The following is a 25183-nucleotide window of genomic DNA, read 5'->3' as shown; positions in this document are numbered from 1 at the left end:
GGCATGTGGAAAGCTGTTTGCTTCCTTCCTCCCCAGTCCTTAAATCTGTAAACTATACAAAGCACTTCCTCAGCTAGGGCCAGGGAGGCAAGTTTAATTAGTGCTTACAATATGTTGTGCTACCTTTGGGCAAAGGCCAAAGCTGGAGCCTAGGACCCTCCTGCTGTTCCTTCTGACTCAGCACTCCCTACCCAAACACTGGAGCCCAGAAAGCCCACACTCAGCAGGAATTTATGACGTACTCTGGATTGGAGGCATCTGTGCTTTTGTGTAAAATTCTGTAGGGGGGCTCTTGAGAGACATAACCAAGCAGGCTGGGGGATGTGGGCGATGCTGGAGCCTCTGGGCTGTCAGGTGTTTCTCTTAGCCTGACACTACTGGCTATGATTCCCTTACTGCTGCTGTAGCAACTGAGATTCTTAGGATGTGGATTACCAACCATAGGAATGTGATGGCAATCAGGATCCAAGGGTCCTGGATAAAGACCAGAGAGTGGAGGATGCCAAGGAGGATCCAGGTACACAGGAAAGGCGAGGATGAAATGCAGGCTTTGCTTGGAGGCCGCCGAGGCAACTGTGCGCACATGTCTCTAAAGCTGCCTCACTTCCGGAGATTTTAAAGCCATCAGGAATGATGATAACGATGAGAAAACATATCTAATATTTTTAGAGCACGTGACCAGTACCAAGAACTATTCTGAACATTCTACAGGAAGCTTCCTGCTCAGTTCACTGGAGACTGAGATGGGTGGTCTTAGGCCCTAATTTTATAGAGGGGGAAGTGAGGCAGAAGGTGCTTAAGAAACCATTTCTGTTTAAAAGTTAGCATGGGGGGGGGGACTGAGGGAGGGATGACTAGACAATGTACTGTTTTTGAAACTTGTATATGAATCTAAAATTGGCTCGAAATAAAAAGTTAACAGAAAAAAAAAAGTGTGGGTGAAAATGAATGCTGGCCAGGTGGGGCAGGTCAAGTCTTAAAACCAAGCAGACTGGAAACAGAGCAAGCATGCTTAGTCGCCTCACCCAGAAGGAACATGGCGCTGGGCTAGCATGACGTCATCAGGCTCAGGCTGACAACAGGTAACGGGTAATATGTCCCTACATATTCTGAGGAGAACCAACCAGGCAGTTCGGTTATTATATGACGACCACAATGAGTAACTACTCGGATGCTATGACGCCACTTAGGTGATAGTCTCTACAAGGTTTGTTTGTATTTATGGATACATTGTTTGTCCTACTCGGAAAATAATGATTATTATACAAAAGGCTGCAGAGATGCTGTGATTCTCAGCTGGCGATCGCTTTCACCATTCCCCGTGGGTGTACCTGACATCCAGAGACATTCCCTCAGCAAGGAGGGAAGGAGGCTGCAGGCATCTAGCAGGCCAATATTCGGCACGGCACAGGCTAAACCTTTGCAACAGACCTATCCTGGAAACTGGCCCTCTCAGATGGTTCTGCCCTGTGTCCCCCACTCAGGCCTGGACTCTCTCATAGTGAATGATGTATGCAAATTGTCCTGTCTTTTTACCGGTGATACAGGTTAAGGAGGTCACAGGCTAATCCAATCTGTATGGATGTTCAGGGTTTGTAGCCCCTTCTCCTGCCATTCTCTTATGACACCTTTGCTCAGATACCATGTATCGCTAAAAGCCTGTCTGGTTTCCACAATAAAGGTAGGCTGGAGCCTGCGGCCTTCAGGAAGTACAACCCGATCACCACTTTGAACATTGTGTAACAGTTCTGTGTTCTTTTAGAGGCAGCTCCTCTACAAAGGGTACAACTTGGGACATTCTCTTGGCTCTGAGACTGGAACATTTGTTCCTTGCCTGGAGTCCTTGGAAACACGCTGTAAGTCCCTTGCTAATACAGCTTTTGACTTTTATTTATTTGGGAAAGGGTCTCACTATGTAGTTCAGGCTGACCTCGAACTCATAGTCTTAGCTGGGATTTTAGGGGTTTGCTGGCGTGCCTGACTTAGATCTGCTGCGCAGCTGTTTCATGTCTCACCCCTGTCTGTGCCTGTACCACAAGTAGTGGGGCCACCAAAGAATATTGGGGGGGGGAGGTCAGGGGTTAAAGGTCCAAGATGATGAGTTGTTACCTTGGTGGGATGTTTCCCGAGGCTCAGATAATCCAAGGTCTAGAGAGCTGACTGAGCCAGCAATGAGGAGATTCTGACAAGAACTAAGTAGTCTAAATGCTTTTTAAAAATAGCGAGTAATTTCTCTTGCAATTGTCACAGTGAGGATCTTCCCAAATGGGCATGCAATTCTGCTTGACCAACCTGACAGAGACATGAAAACATCCAGCCATGGAAACGCTGGGAGCGTAATCACCTCCACAGAAGTTCCTGGGATGGGAAGCACAGAAGGGCGAGGAGAGGGAGGGAGGGGAGGGCGCCAGAGAACTGTCAGCAGCTGGCGCGGCTTCCAAACCAATATGCCAGGCAGGATTACTCTGTGAATAATTAAGCACGATTTTCTCCTTGGCTGCTTATATGATTTTAAATGGTACCAGCTCCAGTCCTGCCTCAACTGTTGTCAGGCCACTTCCTCCCGACTGCCTTCTGTCGCTGTGTCCCTAGACCGGAGTGTGGCAGCATTAGGGAGTTCCAAGTTGAACTTCCTTTACTCAATTCTAGGAGCACAGGAAGCCCTGTATTAGTTCCTTTTCACACAAGGTTATTCCATTTTCTGACTCCTGAGAAGTGGACAACAGCCGGTGGGCACCCTTGCACCGGCTAGGGAATGTTAGGATTGCTAAGATAACCCGCGGATGGCTCAGCTGAGGGGAAGTGTAGGTGTAGGTAGTACAGGCCTGTGAAAGGGAGGTGTGGTCTTTTACCCCCATCCCAGGGTCATAGCCATCAATTTCCAGCTATTTCCTGTGGTGTTAAAATGACAAGGACAGCAGTCATCCTATTGCCCCTACCACCCTCATGACCACTACCACTGTAATCATTATGCCCTCATCATCACCATTATCCTTATTGTAGTCATCATCACCTCCATCACCACCACCATTGTAATCACATGTCCTCATCATCACCATTATCCTTATTGTAGTCATCATCACCTCCATCACCACCACAATTGTAATCACATGTCCTCACCATCACCATTATCATTTTTGTAGTCATCATCACCACCACCACCTCCATCATCACCACCACCTCCATCACCACCACCATTGTAATCACATGCTCTCATCATCATCACCACCACCACCATTACCTTCAATATCATCCCCACCACTGCTATAACAACATTCATCCTCACTCTCCCCTCCTTTTCATCATCATCACCACCATAAACTCTACCATCCTCATCATCATTCCCACCACCACTGCCATCTGCCTCATTGCTAGCGCTACCACTAAAACATTGTCACCTTTATCATCACTGTCACCATCATCATTATCATCACCGGGACCATGCTTATCCTCATCAGGTACACCACCACCACCACCACCATCACCGCCATCATCGTTGATCAGTATCACCACTTTCATTAGCATCTCCACTAATACGACCTCCAAAATCAATACCAAGTTCCTCCTTACCTTCATTGCTACCACAACAAACACCACCACCATCACCGGCACCGCCACTACCATTGCATTATCATCAGTTACCCATCATCACCGTCATCACCATGACTGCTACCAGTATCATCACCTCTAACACTTGAGCACCTATCATCTGTAGATCTTTGATTTAAATGTTTTAGATATTAACTCATTGAAAAAATTGTTATAATGAAAGAACTGTGGTTAGTTCAATGAGCTCTCTGTGGAGCATGCTGAGAAAAATGCCTTGAGACACACACGGGGATAGCTTGGGGCAAGCCCCTAGCATTAACCTTCACCCTGAGACACCCATCAATGGAATTGTGCACAATGAGTGGTTCTGGACTTCAGTGGAATCAGGAACAGAAATATCGGGCTGGTGAGAACAAGAGACATCCTCTAACCGCTGTGGCAAGCAGCCAGAGGAGAAGGCACAGAAGTCATGAACGTAGAGATGAGAGGAAGACATACAGGTAAGTGGAAATAACAGGGCGGTGGGGAAGGGGATTAAAAGACAGAGGCTTACAGTGCGAGAAGGAGTAAGAGCATCTCTGAGTACACAGTGCAGTACAAGGAAACGGAGCCATTTTCCAGAGGGCACTCAGACAACTTCTCCCCAGATTGTCAGAGCCACCCATGGGCTGGAGCCAAGACTCTGAGAAGGGTTTGCCTGCTCTACACCAGCTACTCAGGAAGGAAGGAAGGAATCCCCACAGTGCACAGAGAGATTCTATGGCACTGTTTCTGGCTTCAAGCTGTGATGTGACTACCCAAGTATGGAAACAGCCAGAAGACATGCTTACTTTCTGCTGGGGGTGGGGACATGGTTTCGGTTTGTTTCCAGGGGTTCATATATTGAACTAAATCCTCATTATGAGACATTGAGAGGGAGGGAACTTGATCCAGCTATGGTGTCTAGATGCTTTTGGGGCTGTGTTTAGACAAGGTCATTGGGTAGGGTTCATGATTGAATCCTATGGTTTGACAGCCAGAAGACATTGCCAGATGTGTGTCTTTGAAAGTTCACGAATGTGAGCCAAAAAAAAAAAGAAGAAGAAAAGAAAAACAATTTTCTTTATATGTAGTATGACTTCAGGTATCTTATTATAATCATAGAAAAAGACTAACATAATTTCTTGCAAAATACGAATATTCAGTTTCAGTTTAGGTAATGCCAGATCCCATCTCTACAAGGCAGAGGTGTGTTGATAGATGTTTAACCACTGACTTTCCACAGAAACAAGGTCTTCATGTGTTAGTGCCATCAACTGTAGGTTTTGGGAGGAACAGTTTTGGGGATTAACCTGGGATCTTATGCCTGCTAGGCAAAGACTCTATCATTGGTCCATATCCCTAGCTTGTTTCTTGATGGAAATACTTCCTCCCTAGGCCCTGTCAAGTCATGCCAATTCAAGACCACAGAAAATTGCATAATCAACTCACCAAGCCAAGGCAGATCACAATGTCATTGCAAGGGAATGTTTAGGTTACTGCTTGGGCCTCACTTTCCCCACCATCACTAACTCCTGCTGAGAAGAGCAAGTCTCAGGGAGGGGAAACTACACCTTGCTCTGGAAAATCTTCCCTAAGGAACAGCGGGGACAAGGGTCAGTGTTTGTGAAGCAGCCTTGGCCAGATAAGAGAGCACAAAGGAGCCGGGTGGTGGTGGCGCACGCCTTTAATCCCAGCACTCGGGAGGCAGAGGCAGGCGGATCTCTGTGAGTTTGAGACCAGCCTGGTCTACAAGAGCTAGTTCCAGGACAGGCTCCAAAGCCACAGAGAAACCCTGTCTTGAAAAACCAAAAAAAAAAAAAAAAAAAAAAAAAGAGAGATAGAGAGAGAGAGAGAGGCACAAAGGACTGAGTGACCCCTGTGGAGCAGGCAAGTGAAGGGCCCTGAGAGCCCCATGATGGCCTCTGGCTCCCAGTGACAGTTGAAGCCCAGGGGTGGGATGCTACAAATAGCAGCTGGTATGGGGGCTACCACGTTCCAACCCTGCAGTTGCTTCAGCGCTCTGCTCGGAGCTCCACATTTAGCCTCCAGTGACAGGGACAGCATGCTGGATGAGAGGGGGGGACATCTGGAGGTTATGTAGACAGAGGCTGGTTCCTGGCAGGGCACATCATCTAGGGAAGGGGACAATGCTGCCTTGGCCAGTATCTCCCACATGGGTGACCCGCTTGATGTCCCATCTCACCCCTGTGCTGCCAGCCCTCCCTCCATGCCATGCTCTCACCAAAGAAAAGGAAGGAACTCGGCCCAGTTGAGCGTTTTCAATTGGCCTTTTTGAGGCTGAAAGAATTGCACAGATTTGCAGGGATGATCCCCACCCCTCCCTTTTACTCTCCTCTCCCCCATCCTCTTTCCCCCTTCCCCTCTGTTTCTTTCTCTTCCATTTTCCCCTTTTCCTTTCCTTTTCCTCCCCCTCTTCCTCTTCCTTTCCTTTCTCTTCTCTTTCTTTATCACCCTCTTTTTTTCTTAAATAATTCTATCTGCATGACGCTTTGGAAATAAGCTGAAAGGGAGGAGCCTGCCACTGCGTTTGACTGTATGGGGTGTGGGCACAAACCCGGAGCAATGGGCACAAACCCGGAGCAATGGGCACAGCACTGACCACTCACCTCACTGCATACAGTGCTCTATAGAGGCTTTGCCTTGGGGAAGTAGGGTGGAAGAGGATGGCTGCAGCCAGTTAACCTTTGGTGGGAAAAGAGGATGCTCAGCCTATAGGGAGGGACAGAGGAAAAGGGCCTGGCGAAGGAGATGCAAGGGTACAGGAGCCTTTGCAGTTCGATGAGGATCCCAGGAAAATCCTCTGCCTTGATTTCAGGCAAGGATTCCTCCTTTACCCAGGTCTTTAACACTGCTGCCACACACAGGCTAACTCTCCGTTAGAATCCTCAGGATTCCCTCTTACCTGCACCAGAAGGCATTTATACCCATTTTTATTTGGTTTGAGCTTGCTTCTCTGACAATTCATATGTGTATGTTGATGATGTGGATGGAAAAGCGGTGTTCAAATCCTACCCTTGTCACTTTGCAACACTGTGCCTTGGGCAAGTTCCTTTTCTTCCCTCTATGTTTTCTCCATATAAAGTAGTATTTATACCAGGAGAACCACCAGAGGATGCGGGATGGTAAGTGAAGAGTGTCCGGTATAACAGACTTAGCAAAGAATTCAGCCTCTGCTTTCCTTCTTTCTACTCTCCTCTCTTTGACTATGGGTCCTTGACCCCAATCCAACCCTCTCCAGCCAGCATTTAGGGACTGGTTTTAAGATAACCCCTTTCCAAGTTTTATTCTACAGAATGGATATTATGATCACTTCTAGAATGCTGAAAGTGCTCACATCTGTCTCAGAAATTCAAGACATCTTTGCAGTTCGGAATCATGTCCTTTTCAGCCGTGCGCCTCCACTCACTCAAGCCCTGGGAAACCACAGCCTTATACAACAGCGAGTAGATTAGGAAGAAAGAGGTGAAACAACTTGCTTCCTGACTTCTACAGCAAATGCGAGAGCTGAAGCTGGAGCCCTGGTTTACAGCCCATGTGTGAGATGCTTCCTCATAGCTGGGATCTGCCTCCTTTGCTGATCCCTTCTGTGAAGCACATAGATAATTTATGTCCCTCTTTTACACACGGGGAAGGGGATCCAGTTAGATAGAAGAGGATATGCTTTGGTGGGTAATAGAGGAACATTTATTATAAGGATGGAGAAAGGGGGATGGAATGGCAAGAGGATGGGGAATTGATGTTGAAGAATGAAAACAGCAGGCTGTAGACTCCCACGGGACCAGGCATACAAACTGCAAGGCTCCCATACCCTTCTCATCCATACCTGTACGGCCACCACTGACAGGACTTCCACAGAGATTCGGTTAAACTCATCGAAACAGCCCCAGGCGCCAGTCTGAGCCAGGCCTTTGTAGATGTTGCCACAGGACTGCAAGCAAAACATACAAGGATTAAATGATGACACTTTCTTAGAGTTGTGTCCAGAGTCATTTTCCAGCTTCTTTATTAGAGACACATCCGGTCCCCTGAAACTCGCATTGTAATTTCCAGAACAAATAAGTTTTTGAAGGTGATGGGCAACAACCCAAGACATGGAATCTAACAAACTTTCCAAGATGACGTTGTGAAAAAAATCCCTTTAAGATGCCAGCAGGGTTTTGTCCTGAGCATTCTGTAACATTTAAAGTCCCAGAAAATGAATAAAAGATAACTTTTCTTAGAGCACATAGACAAATAGGCTTCTGTTCAGGCTCCGGCATCCTCTAATGGGAAGTCAATGCCTGTGCCTTCTCTCCATGTCCAGCCACTCAGGTTTCCCAGATGATGGGGAGCTGGAAATGTCAGGGAACTGACAACAGTCAGAGAAACAAACTGTGGGCCAGTCTTCCAAGAGAGATCAAGAAAGGAATTCCAAAGGCAAGAACGTGTTTCTATCCTAAAATGCAAAGGAACTCTGGCATGAGATGGGAGTTCGTGCATCAGCGGTAAGGAGCAGGTTCTGGAGGCCACAGGCTAGGTGATGCCTCCAAAGTGCTGGTGGTGCATTTATGGGAGTCCTTACATTTATCCAGGGGTCATTCTATCTTTATGTTTATATATTTGTCATTGTTGTTTGTTTTTATATCCCAACACCAGTTTCACCTCCCTCCTCTCCTCTCAATTCTTCCTACCTCCCGTCTCCCCTCCCCCCACCGCATGCCCTTCCACTCCTCCTTTTCCTCCATTTCTCTTCAGTAAAGCACAGACCTCCCATGGATATCAACCAGCCATGGTATATCAAGTTGCAGTAAGACTAGGCACCTCCTCTCCTATTAAGGCTGGATAAGGCAACCTGGTAGGAAAGAAAGGTCCCTAAAGCAAGAGAGAGTCAGAGGCATCTCCTGCTCCGATTGTTAGGAGTCTCACATTCTTGTGAGACCAAGTTACATAACTCTAACATATATGCAGTGGGCCCTGGTTGTTAGTTCAGTCGCTGTGAGCCCCTGTGAGTTCAGGTTAGTTGATTTTGTGGGTTTTCTTGTGGTGTCCTTGACCCAGCAGGCATTTTTTAAAAAAATGACTAGTTGTGTGTATAAGACTCTGTGTTAGATGCAGTCCTTCCAAGAGCTTTTAGGAAAATGTTGGCAATAAGGTATACAAATAAAAGAGAATTACTGGTATTTGTTCCAGGGAATACTGCGGATCATACTGTCACAGAGAGCAGAGAATGGGTCAGGGTTCTCCAGTGTGATCAGTGAAGATGGGATGGCAGAACAATCACACATTGCAAGCTGTATTTTATGGAACACCTTGAGAAAAGGATTTTGTTGTCAAGAAAACTATTGAAACACTACATTCCATAACCTACCAAGTTATAAATGTATACTATTGGGCTGTGAGGGTAGGTCAGTAGTAGATCATGCATTAGCCTAAATAATGAAAGTGTCTCTCTGCGTGTCTCTTTCTGTTTCTCTGTTTCTGTCTCTGTCTGTCTGTTTCTCCCTTCTCTCTCCCTCCCTCACTCCTTCTATCTTTCTCCACACACACACATGCACATACATGCACACATGCACACACATATGCATATAACACTTTAAATGTTTGCAACAAGATTAATTGGTTACTTGGCTGAGATTCCCTTTTCCTCATGTAACCTCTGATTTTCTCAGAATATACTTCAACAAAATGGGCACAGTGGGGAAAAAAAAGGAGGCAGGCAGACGCCTGAGTGCCTAGCTCCCAGAACAAGGTGCTTCCGAATACACTCTGCAGCACGTGTCTGTGAGATAAGGGGAGGGGGAGGCTTTCCAGGAGGGTGAAAGATTATGGAAGAAAAGTGAGCAAAATAACGATGTGTCCAGAGAAAAGCAAAAGTACCATTTGGGATGGAAAATTGATTACTAAAGAAAGTCTTAATAACAGAAAGCCTTGAATTACAAGGAGTCTTTAGGGGTTTGCATGAGAGATGATGATTAAGGCAACATTTTGTCAGCTTCAGTCAGACATCTATCTGTCTGTCTGTCTGTCTGTCTGTCTGTCTCTATCTATCTATCTATCTATCTATCTATCTATCTATCTATCTATCATCTATCTATCTATCTATCATCTATCTATCCATCCAACTATCATCTGTCTATCTATCATCTGTCCATCCATCTATCATCTGTCTATCTGTCTATCTATCCACCTACCCATCATCCTTCTAATATATGTATATATGTATGTAGGTGTGTATGTGTCTAAATCAACCAATTAAGCATCACAAACCCTAGTTAGGAATTCAGGAGTCAAATCCTATTCCTAACCGTTGTTTGAAAGTTTTTAAAGTTGTGCATCCCTTTTATGAACTCTAGACAATACATAAAACCTTAAAGAGAATTTTGTAAGTAGATGCTCGCTCTTGCCCCCTTCTTCCCTGAGGACCAGCAGCAGAACTCACATCACCTCATTTGTTCATTGTACCCATCTCTTGGTGTTATTGGCTAAGCAGTAGCATCACTTGGCCAAGAGGTCAGGCTTCTGGACTGAATAAAGACAGGTTATGGCAAAAGGCCAAAAGTGGAGGATGCTGAGGGGGAATCCATGGTGATGACTGATGTGTGCTGGGGAAGTAAGGGCACAAACAGGAAGGATGACTGAGATCTCCATCATAGAAATGGGTTAGAGATATAGCAGGGAAGAGTAGCAGGATCCTCCCAATGTGGAGGAAGACCCTCTATACCAGCCACCCCGTGTGCAATTAGAGCCAGAACTAGGATGTGAGGGAAGATGAGAAGAGATGTGAAGTCACTCGAATATATATTGAAACAGAGATTCTGGAAAAGGAACAGCACAGGAGACATAGAGGCCAGGAGGTGGGGTTGGGGGAGTGGGAGAATGACACTAGGGAAGCTGTAGGAATCAGAAGTCATGAGAAATCCTCCTAACTCTTCCAGGAGGCCGAGCCTCCTAAGGTTCAGAAATCACCCTAAATGCTCTCCACTTCAGAGCCATTGGGTGTTTCTGCAGTGGCCTCTGTATTGAGGTCAAGGGGAAAGGATTGCTGCTGTGATATGAAATGTAAGGTGCAGGGCTTCTCCTACACTGTTCTGCAATAGATGGCTGTGCTGAGCCAGCCTCACAACAGAGTTGCTTTTGCCTCTGAGCAGGCTGGGCTTGCAAGGTCACTTCTGCCTGCAAACCTGACCATTATCTCATCAGAAAGAGCTCATCCTACAAGTCCTGGCTGCAGAATGTGGGTACCAGTTTAGGACAGGTGGTTGTACTGAGCCATTCCTGACGGGGGCCAGATCTTCATTGTCCCAGAGCTAACCACAGTAAATCCCAGCTATGATTCTTCCAGGACACGGCGTCATTGAAATCCTGCCTGACACATAAAGGCAACCCTTAAAGGACTCTGTGCACAGTTTCTCTTTTCTGTTTTACCCATCTCTGCTCTACTGCAGCGTTCTAATAAGTGATATGACTTTATTCTGATGTTGGTGGATTCAGCTTTTCAAATCCCATCCCTGGTGGGACCTAGAGAATGCTTCAGTGCTAACGGGCTGTGTCTAGGGACATTGGCTAGCTTTGCAGGACCTAGAGAAGGCCTCAGTGCTAACTGGCTGTGTCTAGGGACATTGGCTAGCTTTGCAGGCTTTCGGCTTGACCTCTCTCCCACATTTCTCTGCTGCTCTAGGAGCACCCAGGTCCTGCATCTGCGTACATGGAACTGAGTGGACTTGTGTCCCAACAGAATTCCTGGGACAGACGTGCATGGGGATGCCACCTCCAGCCCTAGCCCTTCCCTCTAACGCCTCTTTGCTTCATCAGCCCACTATGTCCCCTTGTTTCCTAGATCACCATTTGGCTTTGCTTCCCTTAATCTTCTTGTCATTTCTTTTTCCATTTCAGTGTCCTGACACTTGGGTTTTCTCTCTTCCCCATCCGAAGGGTTGCAAAGTTCTCTTCAGTCTCCCCTCCCGCTGCCTGCTCCCGGAAACAGCCTCCTCTTTTTTACTGCTGTTCTAAAGCCTGCAGGTCTTTCTGTATCCTTGAAGGGCCTATGGCCCCTGACATCTGTATTTTATCCCCATTACCCTCCTTACATCTCCTGATGCTCCCTAAAGCCACCTGGTCATCATGCTATGCTTGGTTCTAGGCTCTACTCTGAAGAAATGCAAACAGAATCTATTATGTTAGAGTCACAGCAGACACATAGAAATGCATGACAGCTCTTGGTCCTTTCCTCACTCGGTCAGACTCTAGGATAATAGTTGATGTGAAGCTGGTGAGGGGTGGGGTAGGGTTGCTGGCTACTTAGAGTAGGTCCTGGCTTCAAAGCCAGGCTATGAATCAGGCTGTATTAAAGTGCCACATCCCAGGCCTCTAACAACCTTAGGTTTCAGGAGCTCCTCAAAATCTCCTCAATGTGTTTCCTCACCAGAAACCACCGTGTCTGTCTCCCTGTTCTGGAATATTCCAGGGCCCAGAGTTTTTAGGTTACTCATTCATGCCCAGGATTGTGGTATTTCAGGAAAATTTAGTTTTATTAATTATTCCATAAATCTCTCCAGAAAGACTGGACTATATTTGATCTATGTCTCTCTCTCTCTCTCTCTCTCTCTCTCTCTCTCTCTCTCTCTCTCAATTTCAAGTATCGACCTAACTGTTCTACTGTTCTAGCTATCTAATCATCTACATCATCCAAAGGGTCCCAGGGCCTCTCACTCTCCTGTGTCCTAACTGAAACTCATAACACCTTGAGCGCTCCTGGCTCGGTGGCTACAGGTTTTCCAGAAGTCTTCAGTCTAAACAGAAGTCTTGAATATTCTTATACAGCGGTAAAAACATTTAGGTTGCTTCCCAAACCACTTAAGGAAACTAAACCCAGTTCTGAAGAAAATGCCTTAAAACTCATAAGAGTAACACACATTGACTCTTGGCTGAGGACAGTCCTAGACAGAGTATCTCAGCCTGTCACAGCTCATTTCCAGAGATAAGCTCCAGTGCTCCACACATTTCTGTACCAAGTGCTTTCCCCGATCCTCTTAGCCCTAGACTGTCTGTCTGTCCTTCCTTCCTTCCTTCCTTCCTTCCTTCCTTCCTTCCTTCCTTCCTTCCTTCCTCCCTCCCTCCCTCCTTTCCTTCCTCCCTTCCTTCCTTCCCTTCTATTCTTTCTTCCCCCATCTCCTGGCCTCCTTTGGGTGCTAGATATCAAACCCAAGGCCCTGGGAATGTCTGCATACTAAGTGAACATTCCTCCCCTGAGTTTCTTTGGAATCCTAACCAGTCTCATCTTGGGGTGGCCTAGGACACCCCCTGGTGTGGACTCCCTTGTGGCTACTTTTGGAGCATCTCCAACTACAGTTCTGTAGGATAAAACATCATTTATTTTGGGATCTTCCTGAAATGCCCCACATATTCTAAGCAATGGCAGTAACTGATAAACCAGCTTACTTTGTTTCTGGCTTGTTTGATGATAAAATATAGTTGCCAAACAGCTGGACAGCAGAGTAGAAAGGCTTGCAGGAGCAGTTTAGCAAGGCTGTCTGTTTACAGTGACGTTTGGGGCTTAGGAAAGTGAACGCCCTCATTCTGATGTGTTCTTTTTATTGATACTGCTCTTGTATGTGTCTGTCCTGGACTTGAAGACTGAAACTCTACTTAAAGCCGAGGTGAACTAAGGACAAACGCTCTTCTACAGTGGACTTTAAAAGGAATAGATGCGGTTAGGGACAATTGTTCAACTTTGAAAGAATTGTGATAAACGACTTGCGGTCACTGGCCCCAGAGTCAGCTCCTCTCTTCCCATTTGCTGTGCTTAGTTTGACTTTGAAAGAATCTGCTGATTTTATGCCAGGAAAAATGCATGCCTTCTACATCCGAATGACTGTGTCTTCCAGAATATTCCCCACGGGAGACTTACTTACTTCAGCAATGCTGCCCATAATTAACTATAGAGGAATAAAAAAGAAAAGAAAAACTTATTGAAGAACCTAGGAGCTCAAAATAATCCTTAAGGCTGAGGTTATTTTTTTTTTAAAGAGGAAAAAAATTGTCTTCCATCCTTGAAAAGAAACATTATCTTGATGTATTCATCAATAAAAACAGCTGCACTCAACTTTAGAGGTGATGGCCCAGGGAAGGACTGGATTCAGGTCTGGATGCCACCACCCCCTCCCCCGACCCCATTTGTTTGCTCTGAGTAAACATGGCTCCACAGGACTTTAACTTCTACACAGAAAGGTTAGTACTAAATAAAGCAAGCCTTCCCAGTTCTGGGAAATGCGTGTCACCTAAGGAATCATAGTTCAGCAGATGCAATCTCTAAAGTTATTTCTATATTAAATGTATCTTCCAACATTAAATCTTAGTTGATCTTTTTATGCAACCCTTTTAGCCTACTCTAAATATTACCTGTTCATTCTGCTTACAAGAGAAACATAGGCACCTTATTAAAAACCATAGACTATGAGAAAACACCAGGATGGAGGCAGCAGGGCACGTTGTTATTACACATCTTTAAAATGAGCTTTTATTCATCTGTGAGCAGAACGTCTGTAGCTGGAAGTGACCTTGCAGGCCTTTTGTTTCTGTGGATTTTTCTCCAGGACACAACCTGGAGTACACGGGTTGTTTGAAAAGTGCTGGGTTCTGGGATGAAGTGCAGGGGCTTTGCACATCCCGGCGGCAGGTGTCCCTTAGAGTGAGCGGTGACTAGTCCCTACTGTTTCCAGTCTCCTGTGTCCTTGTACACCATCCTAGGGGAATGTTCCCTGTACAAAGGAGCTCAAATAAAGCTGTCACCTGGAGTTAAGGGTCCCCGTCACAGCTACTCATGAACCTTTCTGCCTTCCTGGCCTGTCAGTAAATTTAGAACTTTGAGGGCTTCTTCAACTGCATCGTTTTCCATGTGACAGATGAAAGGCAACCATGTCAAATGATCCATTTGCTCACCACGTTCATTTGTAGAGTCAGAATGGATGGGGCTCTGCCTCTGTGCTATATAAGACCTTGACAGGAGGCCAACAAGGGCTAAAGCATCCTTAAGTCTAGTGTGAGAGAGTAAGGAGAAACCTCTCATCTGGACTCTGCCTCTCCCGGGGGAGTGGGATCAACAAAGAATGGATAAGCCATGTACCTGATCTCAGCTACCACCCAGGTCCCAGTCTCCCCAGCTGCAGGCTGAGCTTGTACCTTGTAGTCCATCTGCTCTGAGCAGTTAAACACATAGACCATGATGCCCAGTGCTCGGCCCAAGTCCTTGGTGGTCTCTGTCTTGCCTGTGCCGGCAGGTCCCGATGGAGCCCCACTCATGGTCAGGTGCAGAGACTGAGTGAGAGTGATGTAGCACCTGCCAAACAAAGGAGGGCAAACACCATTATCTGGGCCACAGATGGCTCTTCTGGGTGTCAGAGAGAGAGGGAAGCTCTAGGATAGATGGGTCTGGCTTAGCGTCTACAAAGGGAAGAAGACCCAGGACACCACCCACCTTTGCTTTTTCCCCATAGAGCCTGAACTTCCCAGAGAACAATCTGATTATGACCACCTCCCCTTAGGGTATCTTGGCTCTTTGCTAGCTTGTCTTGACCTTGACCATGCCTTCTATTCTAGCTTCGTTTCTCAGTGCTTTGGTGATTCATGTCTCTCCCCAAGCACACTAACAGCAAGCTATGTATGTAGAGTAACTCTTGCTTGCTAGGTACTCTGAGACTGTGTTGGCCCTTTCTCCTCCCTACCCAGGCAACCCATTTGAGCCTACCTAGATGATATCCCTTTCCATCTGGCTGGGTAACGGCTAGTAACTCTTGGCCAGGAATTGACATTAGTCCAGGTACTAAGCATTCCCAGCCTCAGGCTGAGATGAGTTAAGAAGAAGCTGCTCAGCTGACTTCCTATTCCATTATGTGCCACCCTAGGGTCCACCACATATATCATTAAGATCCCTCGCACATATGCGAGCAAGAGTTAGGAAGCACCACTTTCTGGTTCACTGTTTTACCTTCAGAACCCAGCATAGATCCAGGCATATACAAGATTTCAATAAGTCTTTAAGAAACACATGAATGACTCCATGAGTGAACAGATAACCATCCAATCTAATATTCCTGATGCTATCTTCCCTAATGCCAATAGAATAAAGTTGGCTTTACTACTGTTTCTAATGGAGCTGGGGAGATGGCTAAGTGGGTAAAGTGCTTATACTGGCCAAGCAGGCGGACCCAAGTTCAAATCCACAGCTTCCATGTAGAATCTGGGTATTGGTGACACATGCCTGTAATCCCAATGGTGTGTAGTGTGTGAATGCATGCATGTGTGTTGGGGTAGAGGAGGAAACAGAGAATCTCTGAAACTCATGGTCACCCAGTACGACTGAGATGGTAAGCTCTGAGTTCCTTCAGTAAGTGAGACCCTGTTACAAAAACAAGGCAGACAGTGTAGATCCAAATGGCATGTAGACTTACACATCATACACATATGCATGCAAACACACACACACACCACATACCCCTACACCATTAGATACATACACACCACACATGCAACCACCACCACACGAAATTATTTAAGGTACTCAAAAATTTTCATAGTTCCATTTAGTTTGACTCACTGGATAACAAGCACATGAAAAGACGCTTAATATCAGCACCTAGAGAGACTCAGTGTGCGTACAATACATTACCCAGGATGGCTATAACACAGAATGCAGCCATAACAAATGCTGGTAAGGATTCAGAAGAAGAAGGAGCTTCATGTGTTGATAGTGGGAACGTTACATGGTACAGTCCCTTTGAAAGACAGGCTAAACTTTCTTTAGAAAAAAAAAACGGCTTTTCATATAATTTAGAAATTTCCATCCTTGGATTTTTCCCAAGAGAAATAAGTTCACTTATTTACAACACTCGATCATGGTGACAATATTCATATCAATAAGACTATGTGAAACCCAAATGCCCATCCATAGTGAATAAACAAAATGTAGCATCCATGCAGCAGAACATTCCTTAGTTACATGAAGGCATGAACATGACTGTGGTCGTTTGAATGTACTTGGCCCCCATAAACTCATAGGGAGTGGCACTATTAGGAGGTGTGGTCTTGTTGAAGTAGGTGTGGCCTTGTTGGAAGAAGTGTGCCACTGTGGAGCTGGGCTTTGAGGTCTCCTATGCTCAGGCTATGTCTGGTTCAGTTCACTTCCTGTTGCCTGCAGATCAAGATGTAGAGCTCTCAGCTCCTTCTCTAGCACCATGCCTTTTGTCGCGCCACCGGGTTTCCCACCATGATGGTAATGGACTAAAACTCTGCAACTGCAGTCACCTAAATTAATTGTGTTTCTTTATAAAAGCTGCTGTGGTCATGGTGTCTTTTTCCAGCAAAAGAATCCTAAGACAATGGCACAAAACAGATGAACTTTTCAGCATCGTGCCCCGCATGTGAAAGAAGACAGATAAGGAGATTAAGAGAAACATCAAAAGGGGAATTGCAGACTGCTGGGTCTGGGGTAGGGGCAGGGATTTACCACAAAAATCATAAAAGCCATGTTCACTTGAACTGTACCCTTGTCATAGGTGAACTTTAAGACACTAAAATGTACCTCAATAAATCTGCTAAATTGCACCAGTGATCAAACTTCTTCATATCTAGTGAATTGATACAGACTCTACTCGTGAGCTCCATGTGATGGACGTTGTATTCAGAATCATCTGCCTCATTTTTTTTTTAGCTGATGCTTCAGGCTGACCAGCAGCTGAGTTAGAACCCATCTTGCCAGGTGGCAATGGCTTTTATTGGTGTGATGGTGCTCAGAACCAACATGGCGTTGAGGGGACTCAAGTGAGTTTCTGTATTCTCCACAAATCAACTTCCCATTTCTGTTCCTGTCTCTGGGTGAAACCCAGCAGGGCATTTTCCCTGGGCAGAGAAAGGAAGTGGGTTGTAACTCTTTCATCTCTAGTTTGCCTGTGAAATGCATGGCACTGACTTAGCTGAGCTCAGGGAAATGGGCCTCATTCAGCATTAACCCCTGGCCTTGCAGGCTCATTTGGCTGTCTTACTTTCCCTGGAGAAATTGGGACATTGAACATTAAACATGCCATGGGTCAAGAATTTTTAATTTGGGGCATTAAGTGGGCAAAATAAAAGGTAAGTATGTAAAAATTCCCATACTCGCAAAAGAAAAGAAAATTAAGATACATCAAGTCAAGCAAAGAATGCAACGCCCAAAACAGTAAATGGTGATAAATTGATACATTGAACTGCATCAAAACTCAAGATGCTTGAACTGCAAAAGAAACCATGAAGAAAAAGAAGATTCGCCACAGACTAGAATACCATACCTGCAACAAAGATGTGATATAGCAGAGCCAGATTCATCACAACTCCATAAGAACACAGAAGGGGGTTATACCAAAGAAGAAACTTGAATGTTATGAGGCAAATGATAAAAGATGCTTGAAATTAATAGGCAATTGAAAAATGCAAACTATTACCAGGGTTAGAGAGCCTTTCACACTAACCACAATGGCTGCAATAAGTAAGGCAACAATGACCAACATCACCAAGATGCAGAGGCACGGGCATGCCCAAACACTGCTGGAGAGAATACAAAATGCTACAGCCATTTTGGATAAAAATTTGGAAGTTTATCAAGGGGGCCAAGCATGAAAGAGCATAAAATCTAACAGATCGCCATCCAAGCAAAGGAAAAAAAAGCTCATCCGCACAAAGAATTAGGTGAAAATGCTCACATCAGTAATGTTACAAGCCCCAACTAGAATCGGCCCAAGTGCCTGCCACTATCCAGACAAAATGTGCTGTGTCTGTGGAGTTCAAGCTCAGAGGTCTACACTGAGGGCCCAGAGCTGACTATGCTCCAGTCAGCTGAACATAGCTTCCAGATCTGTGCAATACTTCCGTTTTGATTTAAAAGTTGGTTCAATCTGTCTAGAAGTCCAATGTGCTATCCGCTGCACCACAGAGCCAAGCGAAAGATGGATTTGTCTGGACTGCTATCAGTTGTAACTGAAAATGTTTTGACAAAAAAAATTTTTGACTCAAAGTTCTTAACAGTCAAAACATTCCCCCAAGTACTCAAAGAGTTTAAATAAACAGCAAAATAAAATAAGCTAGGAAAAGATGTAGGTAAATAATTATAGTTCTCTTCGGATGGGGGCTTTCGAAATATATGAGTAATTTATAAATAACCAGAACCGTGATGGCATAACTCTCAGGAGAAGAAAATCCAATTGCCAGTAAACATATGACTCAGAAGGAAGCCTGTGAGTAATTGAGGCCCAAACCCAAAGGAGAAACAGGGTGACCAGCAAAATAAATAGGAACATTAAAGGAATACATACAGCTATTTAATGCACTCTGCACTCAACACTTTCATAAACCAGAGAGAGTGGGGACAACATTTTTTTTTAAAAAAATAAAACCAACAGGGGACTGGAGAAATGGCTCGGTGGTTAAGAAAACTTGCTATTCTTCCAGGGTAGCCGGTGTTAGGATCCCAGCACTAACATCAAGTCATGTGACTTACAGCCACTTTTAACTCCAGCTCCAGGGGATCCGGATCCAACACCCTCTTCAGTTCTCCATGGACACTCCCCTGTACATGTTTGTGTGTACACACATGTACAGATAACAATCTGCAAGTTTGTGCCATTTTATTATTTTTTTCCTTGGTATCTCAGGAAATTCACACAGAACCTTGGAGGAACATTCACAGAGGTGTTCGTGAGGCTTCGTTGTTACAGAGAAGCTCAGTAATAACTCAAATGCCCCCATCCCATCACATGGTTACATTACATATATTATGGGACACTTGCAAGCAGGCTGAGAGTCAGCTCCTGAGGGTTTTAGAAGAATACTCTGAGAACATACAGACAGTTATTGCGTGAAGTTTACATGATGAGACATGAACCAAAAACACCCTAGAAAAGCCTCCATGGATAGACCATGTACAATATCACTAATGTTCCACTTGGCGAGTCAATGTATTTATTGGGCTTATTTGGAAAGCATGAGGTGTTACTTAAAGGAGCAAAGTAGCCTAGCCACCCAAGAGTCTCACCCCAGCATAGATGACTACTTCTATTAGGTACATTGATGGAGTTTCCCCCTTAGCTAACCTTCTACAATCTCTATGCTCCATCACCTCCAGAGGCCATGGGCAGTTGGGGCAGAACTACAGACAGCTAGAGGTAGAGCAAGGAGGCAATGCCAATGGACCAGAGCCTGTGGGTCTCTCTCAGGTGGTTAAACTGCTCTCATGAAGACAGCAAGGGCTGCCATGTCCAGAGAAGAGCTATCTACAACACAGTACTAAGTAAAATGAGAAATCCCCCATGTCTTGTAAGAGATCATAATATGATCCCGTTCTGTCTTCAGAAGTCACACACATAATGAAACCAGTGAACATTGATAGATACCCCCTAGGTACCTGGGCTTCTCTTCCTCAGTTACTAAGGTTTTCCGATTTCCTCTAACAGGAACACTGAAGGAAAACTCCCAGACACTTGCTGGCTCTGCCCTTGTCCGACAAACCACCTTGAAAGACTCTTGCATCAATTATATCTCACCTACTTGCACTTTTTCCCGAGAAATTAGGAGGTGCTCAACATTGATAAGCAGTTGATTAAAACTACTTAATATAGCACAGGGAGCATTTGTGTGTGAAGAGGAGGGGAGGGCTGGGAGGGGCTGGGAAGGGCGCACCCAAGGCTAAGGGACAACCTAGAAGAATTGCTTTTGTTCAGCCTGAGAAAACATTTCCATTTGCTTCTTCAGTTTAGTGCTGTCCTTAAGTCCGGTGACAGCGACCTATCCTACTTACATATTCAAGTCCCATCCAGGCAGCGGGAAATTCCAAAGGCACGGGCACAATCAGTCAGATGTACTGTACACGGCTGTGCTTTTAATGAATGTGCAAAGGTTGTATGGATCAATTGTCCGTTTGATTAATTCTTCTGGCAGGAGCGAATTAAATGTCCCAGCGCTACACGCGCGTAAAGGCTGAGTGCTCTCTACAATGTGACTTCCTATGGGGAGAATAACTGTTTCTTCTGGGTAGAGCATTTCTTGGGATGATAATGGAAGTCAATGAGAAAAGGGGGACTTATGTAAATATTCAACTCCGTACCCTGTCAGAGAGGCCTCTAATGTGCAAAATGAGGTCAAGGTTTACATCGCATTCGCTAATATTTGCAGCAAATCCTCCTTTCAAGCTCTTACTTGCAAAAATCTCATGGAAGAAGGGGATAAATCCCTGTTTTAAAAATAATTCATTGTCAAACTCTTCTCCCCCACTTCACCCTCCTCCACCAAATGGGCATTGGGTATTGAAGGTACCAGAGTCCTCTAAATCCAAAAGTACTAATTATCTTCTGCCGCTCCCGGGCTCATGTCGAGATCTGGGGAAATAGGGGTCTCATACTTCTTATAACTTGGAATGGCAATGCCGGGTCAATGGAAAGAAATAACAGGAATATCCGAATGCTATGTAGAAGCCACATCCACACCCCAGGCCTTGGAACACATCTCCCAGCATGGGTTTAGAGAGTCCATCCCAAGGGCTTGTCAGGGTTGGACACAGCGCTCAGTACTAAGTCCTGAGGGCAGAGCAGCAGAAACCAAAGTCAAGGCTATCGTAGGACGCATAATCTAGAGTGGGAGACAGATATTAATCAAATTGCTCAAACATGTGACTGCTTCATTATATTGTTTCAACTGATAGAATTTCCCTATTAGCTCATATTCTGTGGCAAGCCAGGAAATCCACAGTAAAACGAAACATGCTGCTAGATTTAATTCTAATGACGGATGTCATACTGAGCATCACAACTCCAAGAGAATCCAGTCTTATTAAGTACCTTGAATTGGGAAAAACTTCATCTCTCACTAGAGCAGTCCCAGATGTAATGAGTTCAAATAAAACCCCAAGTCAACTTCTCCTTGATGTTACCTGTTCTTATGAGTGCAAACTTCTACTCTTAGCCATCATTCATTCATTCATTCATTCATTCAGCAAATGCTACTAGGGTGTTGGTGATTTTTGCACACCAGGTAAACCAAAGTTCCTGATCTCAGACAGAGAGCAAGCAGACAAGCAGATCTTGCCAGAAGGTGGGAAGGTCAGGAGGGAGACCGAAGGGGTTCGATAAGGGCTGTCTGCTGTATGTCCACACCAAATGGAAGAGGCTGCTTTTCAAAATGGTGGAGGGGAAGGATGAGGGGCCATGATGGGATGGAGAGCCTGGGGGAAGAAACTGCAGGCATGAGACAGTTGAAATGAACCTCTGTTAATGAGTAGAAAGAAGGCTTTGGGGACAGCACAAGGAGAGAGGATTAGGGAGATTGGCAGTGATTACCATGTCCTACAAGGACTTTTAGGTTTTGGTTGAAGTGCAGTAGGGAACCACTTGAGGCAGGGATGCGGCCTCATGAAGATCCCTCAGAAAAGGAATTGCAAGAATCAAAAAGGGAATGACTTGAGTAGGATTCTGGGTCTGAAAGACTTTTCAGACTGGGCAAGATAATGAATGGAGGATGTAGAAAACCTAGAGGTAAACACGCCAAGGGGTCTTCATCTACAGGGGATGCCAGGTATTTAAACTTTCCCAGTTCCACACAGTTAAGTCACTTGAAGCTGTTTGTCAAGACATTTGGTAGTGTGTTTGAGTCCTTGATTATAAGACCCAAGTTACCACTTAAGATAGGCACTAGAGGGCTGGTGCCGTAGCTCAGCTGGTAAAGTACTAATCTTGCAAGCATGAGGATCTGAGTTCAAGCCCCAGTATCCATATGTAGTAGAATGTACTTGTGATCCTACACTGGGGAAGGAGAGGCAGGTGGATTCCTGGGGCTGCTCAGCCATGTTAGCCTGTTTGGCAAGTTCCCAGGCCAGTGAGAGACCCTGTCTGAAACAAAACACCCCCAAATCCAAAACAATAGGCAAAAGTAGAAAGTTCCTGAGAAGTAACATTCAAGGTTGTCTTCTGACCTCCCCATGCAGGCACACACATGCATAGGGACAGACACACACACTCACACTCACAAATGAGAAAATTAAGGAAAATCATGGCACAGCTTATTTTTAACACACCTTTTATAATAATCTTTTTGTTTTCTGTAAGTAGCTCAGGGGAGCTACTCTCTCCAGAGAAGAGATACTGTGTTCAATGGCCGTATAAGGAAAGGGTACGGAGCACTGCAGGAATCTCGGGAGAACTAAAGTTCTCTATCTCAAGACATGTTCCCCATGCCCTCTCCTTTTCATCCCCACTCTGCTGCTGGATAAAATTTTGTAAGGTACGATTTTCATCACTACTGACTGGATGAAGAATGTATCTTCTACCCTCTTTAATCTGACTCTGGTGACTGGCTTCCTTCCACCAAATCAAGCGTCTATGTCTCTCCAAGCTCTCTCATTTCCGTGACTCGGCTTTGCAATATTTCAGTGATGCTTAACTATAGATCTCTCACGTTGGGGCTCTACTTTGATGGTAACTGAAAGATGGACTGAGTGTGGTGGTACATATCGCACGGCCATAGCGAACCTGAGCTAGATGGTGCATAAATGGAGACAGTATCTCAGAAAAGCCGGACAAACGAAACAGATGTCAGGGTCCCTTTTCACCAGCAAGAGTGATACACACACCTATTTCAACACTGCATGACGGACACCCTGGCAACCATCTGATAGCCCCCCCTCCCTCTCCGGATCCAGCATGTCCCGAAAGGTCCCGATCAGGCACTCTTTGTCGTTGCTCAAACCCTTCTAACCATCATTTCCTCTCTGCTATGATGGGACCCTCTGTACAGAGTACGGGCATGTTCTGTGTTTTCCACTTGAAAATTCACAGCAAATGGCTTTAGGCCTTACTTGAGGCCAAGGCAGTGGTTCTCAACCTGTGGGTCACAACCCCTTTTGAGGTCACATATCAGATATCCTACATATCAGATATTTACACTATGATTCATGACAGGAGCAGAATTGCAGGTATGAAGGAGCAGCAAAATAATTTCATGGTTGGGAGTCCCCACATTATGAGAAACTATGAAAGAGCCTCAGCATTAGGAAGGTTGGGAATCACCGCTCTAAGGTCTAGTGCTTTTCCCCTTGTTTTCTTCAATTGTTTGTCTATCTGTGTTTTAATTCCCCTGCAGGATTGGTGTTTAAGGGTAGGAAATATTTTAGCTACCGAGAAATGCCAGTGACCAGCTCAGAGTGTGGCATGAGTTCATTCATGTATGAGCTAGGATGAAGGATGGAGAACACATACTCCTTAAACACCGAAAGTACTTCAATGGATATGAACATGTTCCTTATAGTTTTGTATTCTCAGAGAGTGGGAGGCAATGAACAGATGTGCCAGTGGAGATACATGTGGCGTTTTAAACATGAGCGCTTGGGATTGAACTCAGATCCTCACGTTAGCAGGGTAAGTTCTTCACCAACCCAGATACTTGACTCAACAGACTCAAAACTTTTCATTAGGATCATTTTCTTATCTTCAGAAAAAAAAATCATGTGAGGTATAAATTACTCCCCCCAGTTCAGAAGACCAAATGTGAGGCCACTTTTGTCATAGTTAGGCAGATGGAATGTGTTTGGTCCGGTGTTGGAAGTCAGGGGTGTATCACCGTCTTAGTAAATCCTCCAGAAAGCTCATTGATTTGCTCCAGGGCTTGTTCAACGAAGACCACCTGATACCCTTCAAGTCTTGTTTCACAACTGCTGTGTTGAATCAAGTTTCTCCCCCTGAAGCTATGTGAACAGGCAACAGATTATGGCATCCTTGATCCTGGGTGATCACTGGCTAGTCTTATCAGAAATAAAGAGAGCGATCAGTAGCGGGCGCCGACCCTTACCTATCGGTCAAAGGTGTGATCACTAGGCGAGGTGTATTCCCCAGGTACTCATAGGAATATAGAAACTGGGCATCACAGATGTTGGCAAAGCAGTGTTTGGCCTCATCATCCCAACGATGGCGTAGCTGTGACAGCCAGAGGAAAGCCTGGGCATTGTCAACCTAAAGCGTGGCAAAGTGGGTGGGTGAGTTAAGTGCTTTACAGATGGGTAGCTCCCTGCTCACAGGACATAGATGCCTCTGGGTGGCTAGGGTGGTATCTGACACTTAAGAGTGTAGGACGTTCTGCCCGTAGCAATGCAGATCTGATTACAGCTGTTTCCCAGCTTGCCCTGGGGCTACATCCAATAATAAACTAATGATAGATGGAAAACATTTTAAGTGGAAAATGAATCTGATCCACTTAGCCCACTAAACTTCATAACTGCCTTACACAGTTAAAGAGGTTTTTGATTACTCTGTGGTTGGATAAAACCATTTTACATAATGTGCATTACATGATTGTGTCGAGTAGCTTATGTTATTAATTACACATTATAATAAAAGTGGCATTCCTACCAAGTATATATTGCTTTTATGCCACCATAATAAGGTCAAAACATGAGCTGATTAATCATAAATCAAGGGCTGCCCTTACACTGCTATGCTGGAAGTTTTGAGAGGCAGCAGGAACTACCATGCTCCTCACCCGGCTGATGTGAGGCCCAGAGGTTGTCTTGGAGTGATTCCCATGAAAATTCTACTTACAACAAATAAAA

At 45.2% G+C, this 25183-nt stretch overlaps 1 protein-coding gene across 1 annotated transcript in view; it reads right to left on the bottom strand.

Moving 5' to 3' along the window:
- The window catches only part of Dnah9 (dynein axonemal heavy chain 9), a 328862-nt gene that overhangs the window by 217059 nt on the left and 86620 nt on the right, over positions 1–25183 (bottom strand). The window contains 3 exon segments of the mRNA XM_050162584.1: positions 7415–7519; positions 14749–14905; positions 24427–24587. Coding sequence (XP_050018541.1) covers positions 7415–7519; positions 14749–14905; positions 24427–24587 — 423 coding nt within the window.

This window comes from Alexandromys fortis, unplaced genomic scaffold (genome assembly GCF_014885135.2).
Source record: "Alexandromys fortis isolate MF-2015 unplaced genomic scaffold, M_Fortis_MF-2015_v1.1 scaffold_84, whole genome shotgun sequence".
Lineage (NCBI taxonomy): Eukaryota > Metazoa > Chordata > Mammalia > Rodentia > Cricetidae > Alexandromys > Alexandromys fortis.
The sequence above is the reverse complement of the archived record's forward strand: the minus strand, read 5'-3'. Positions and strand labels throughout refer to the sequence as shown.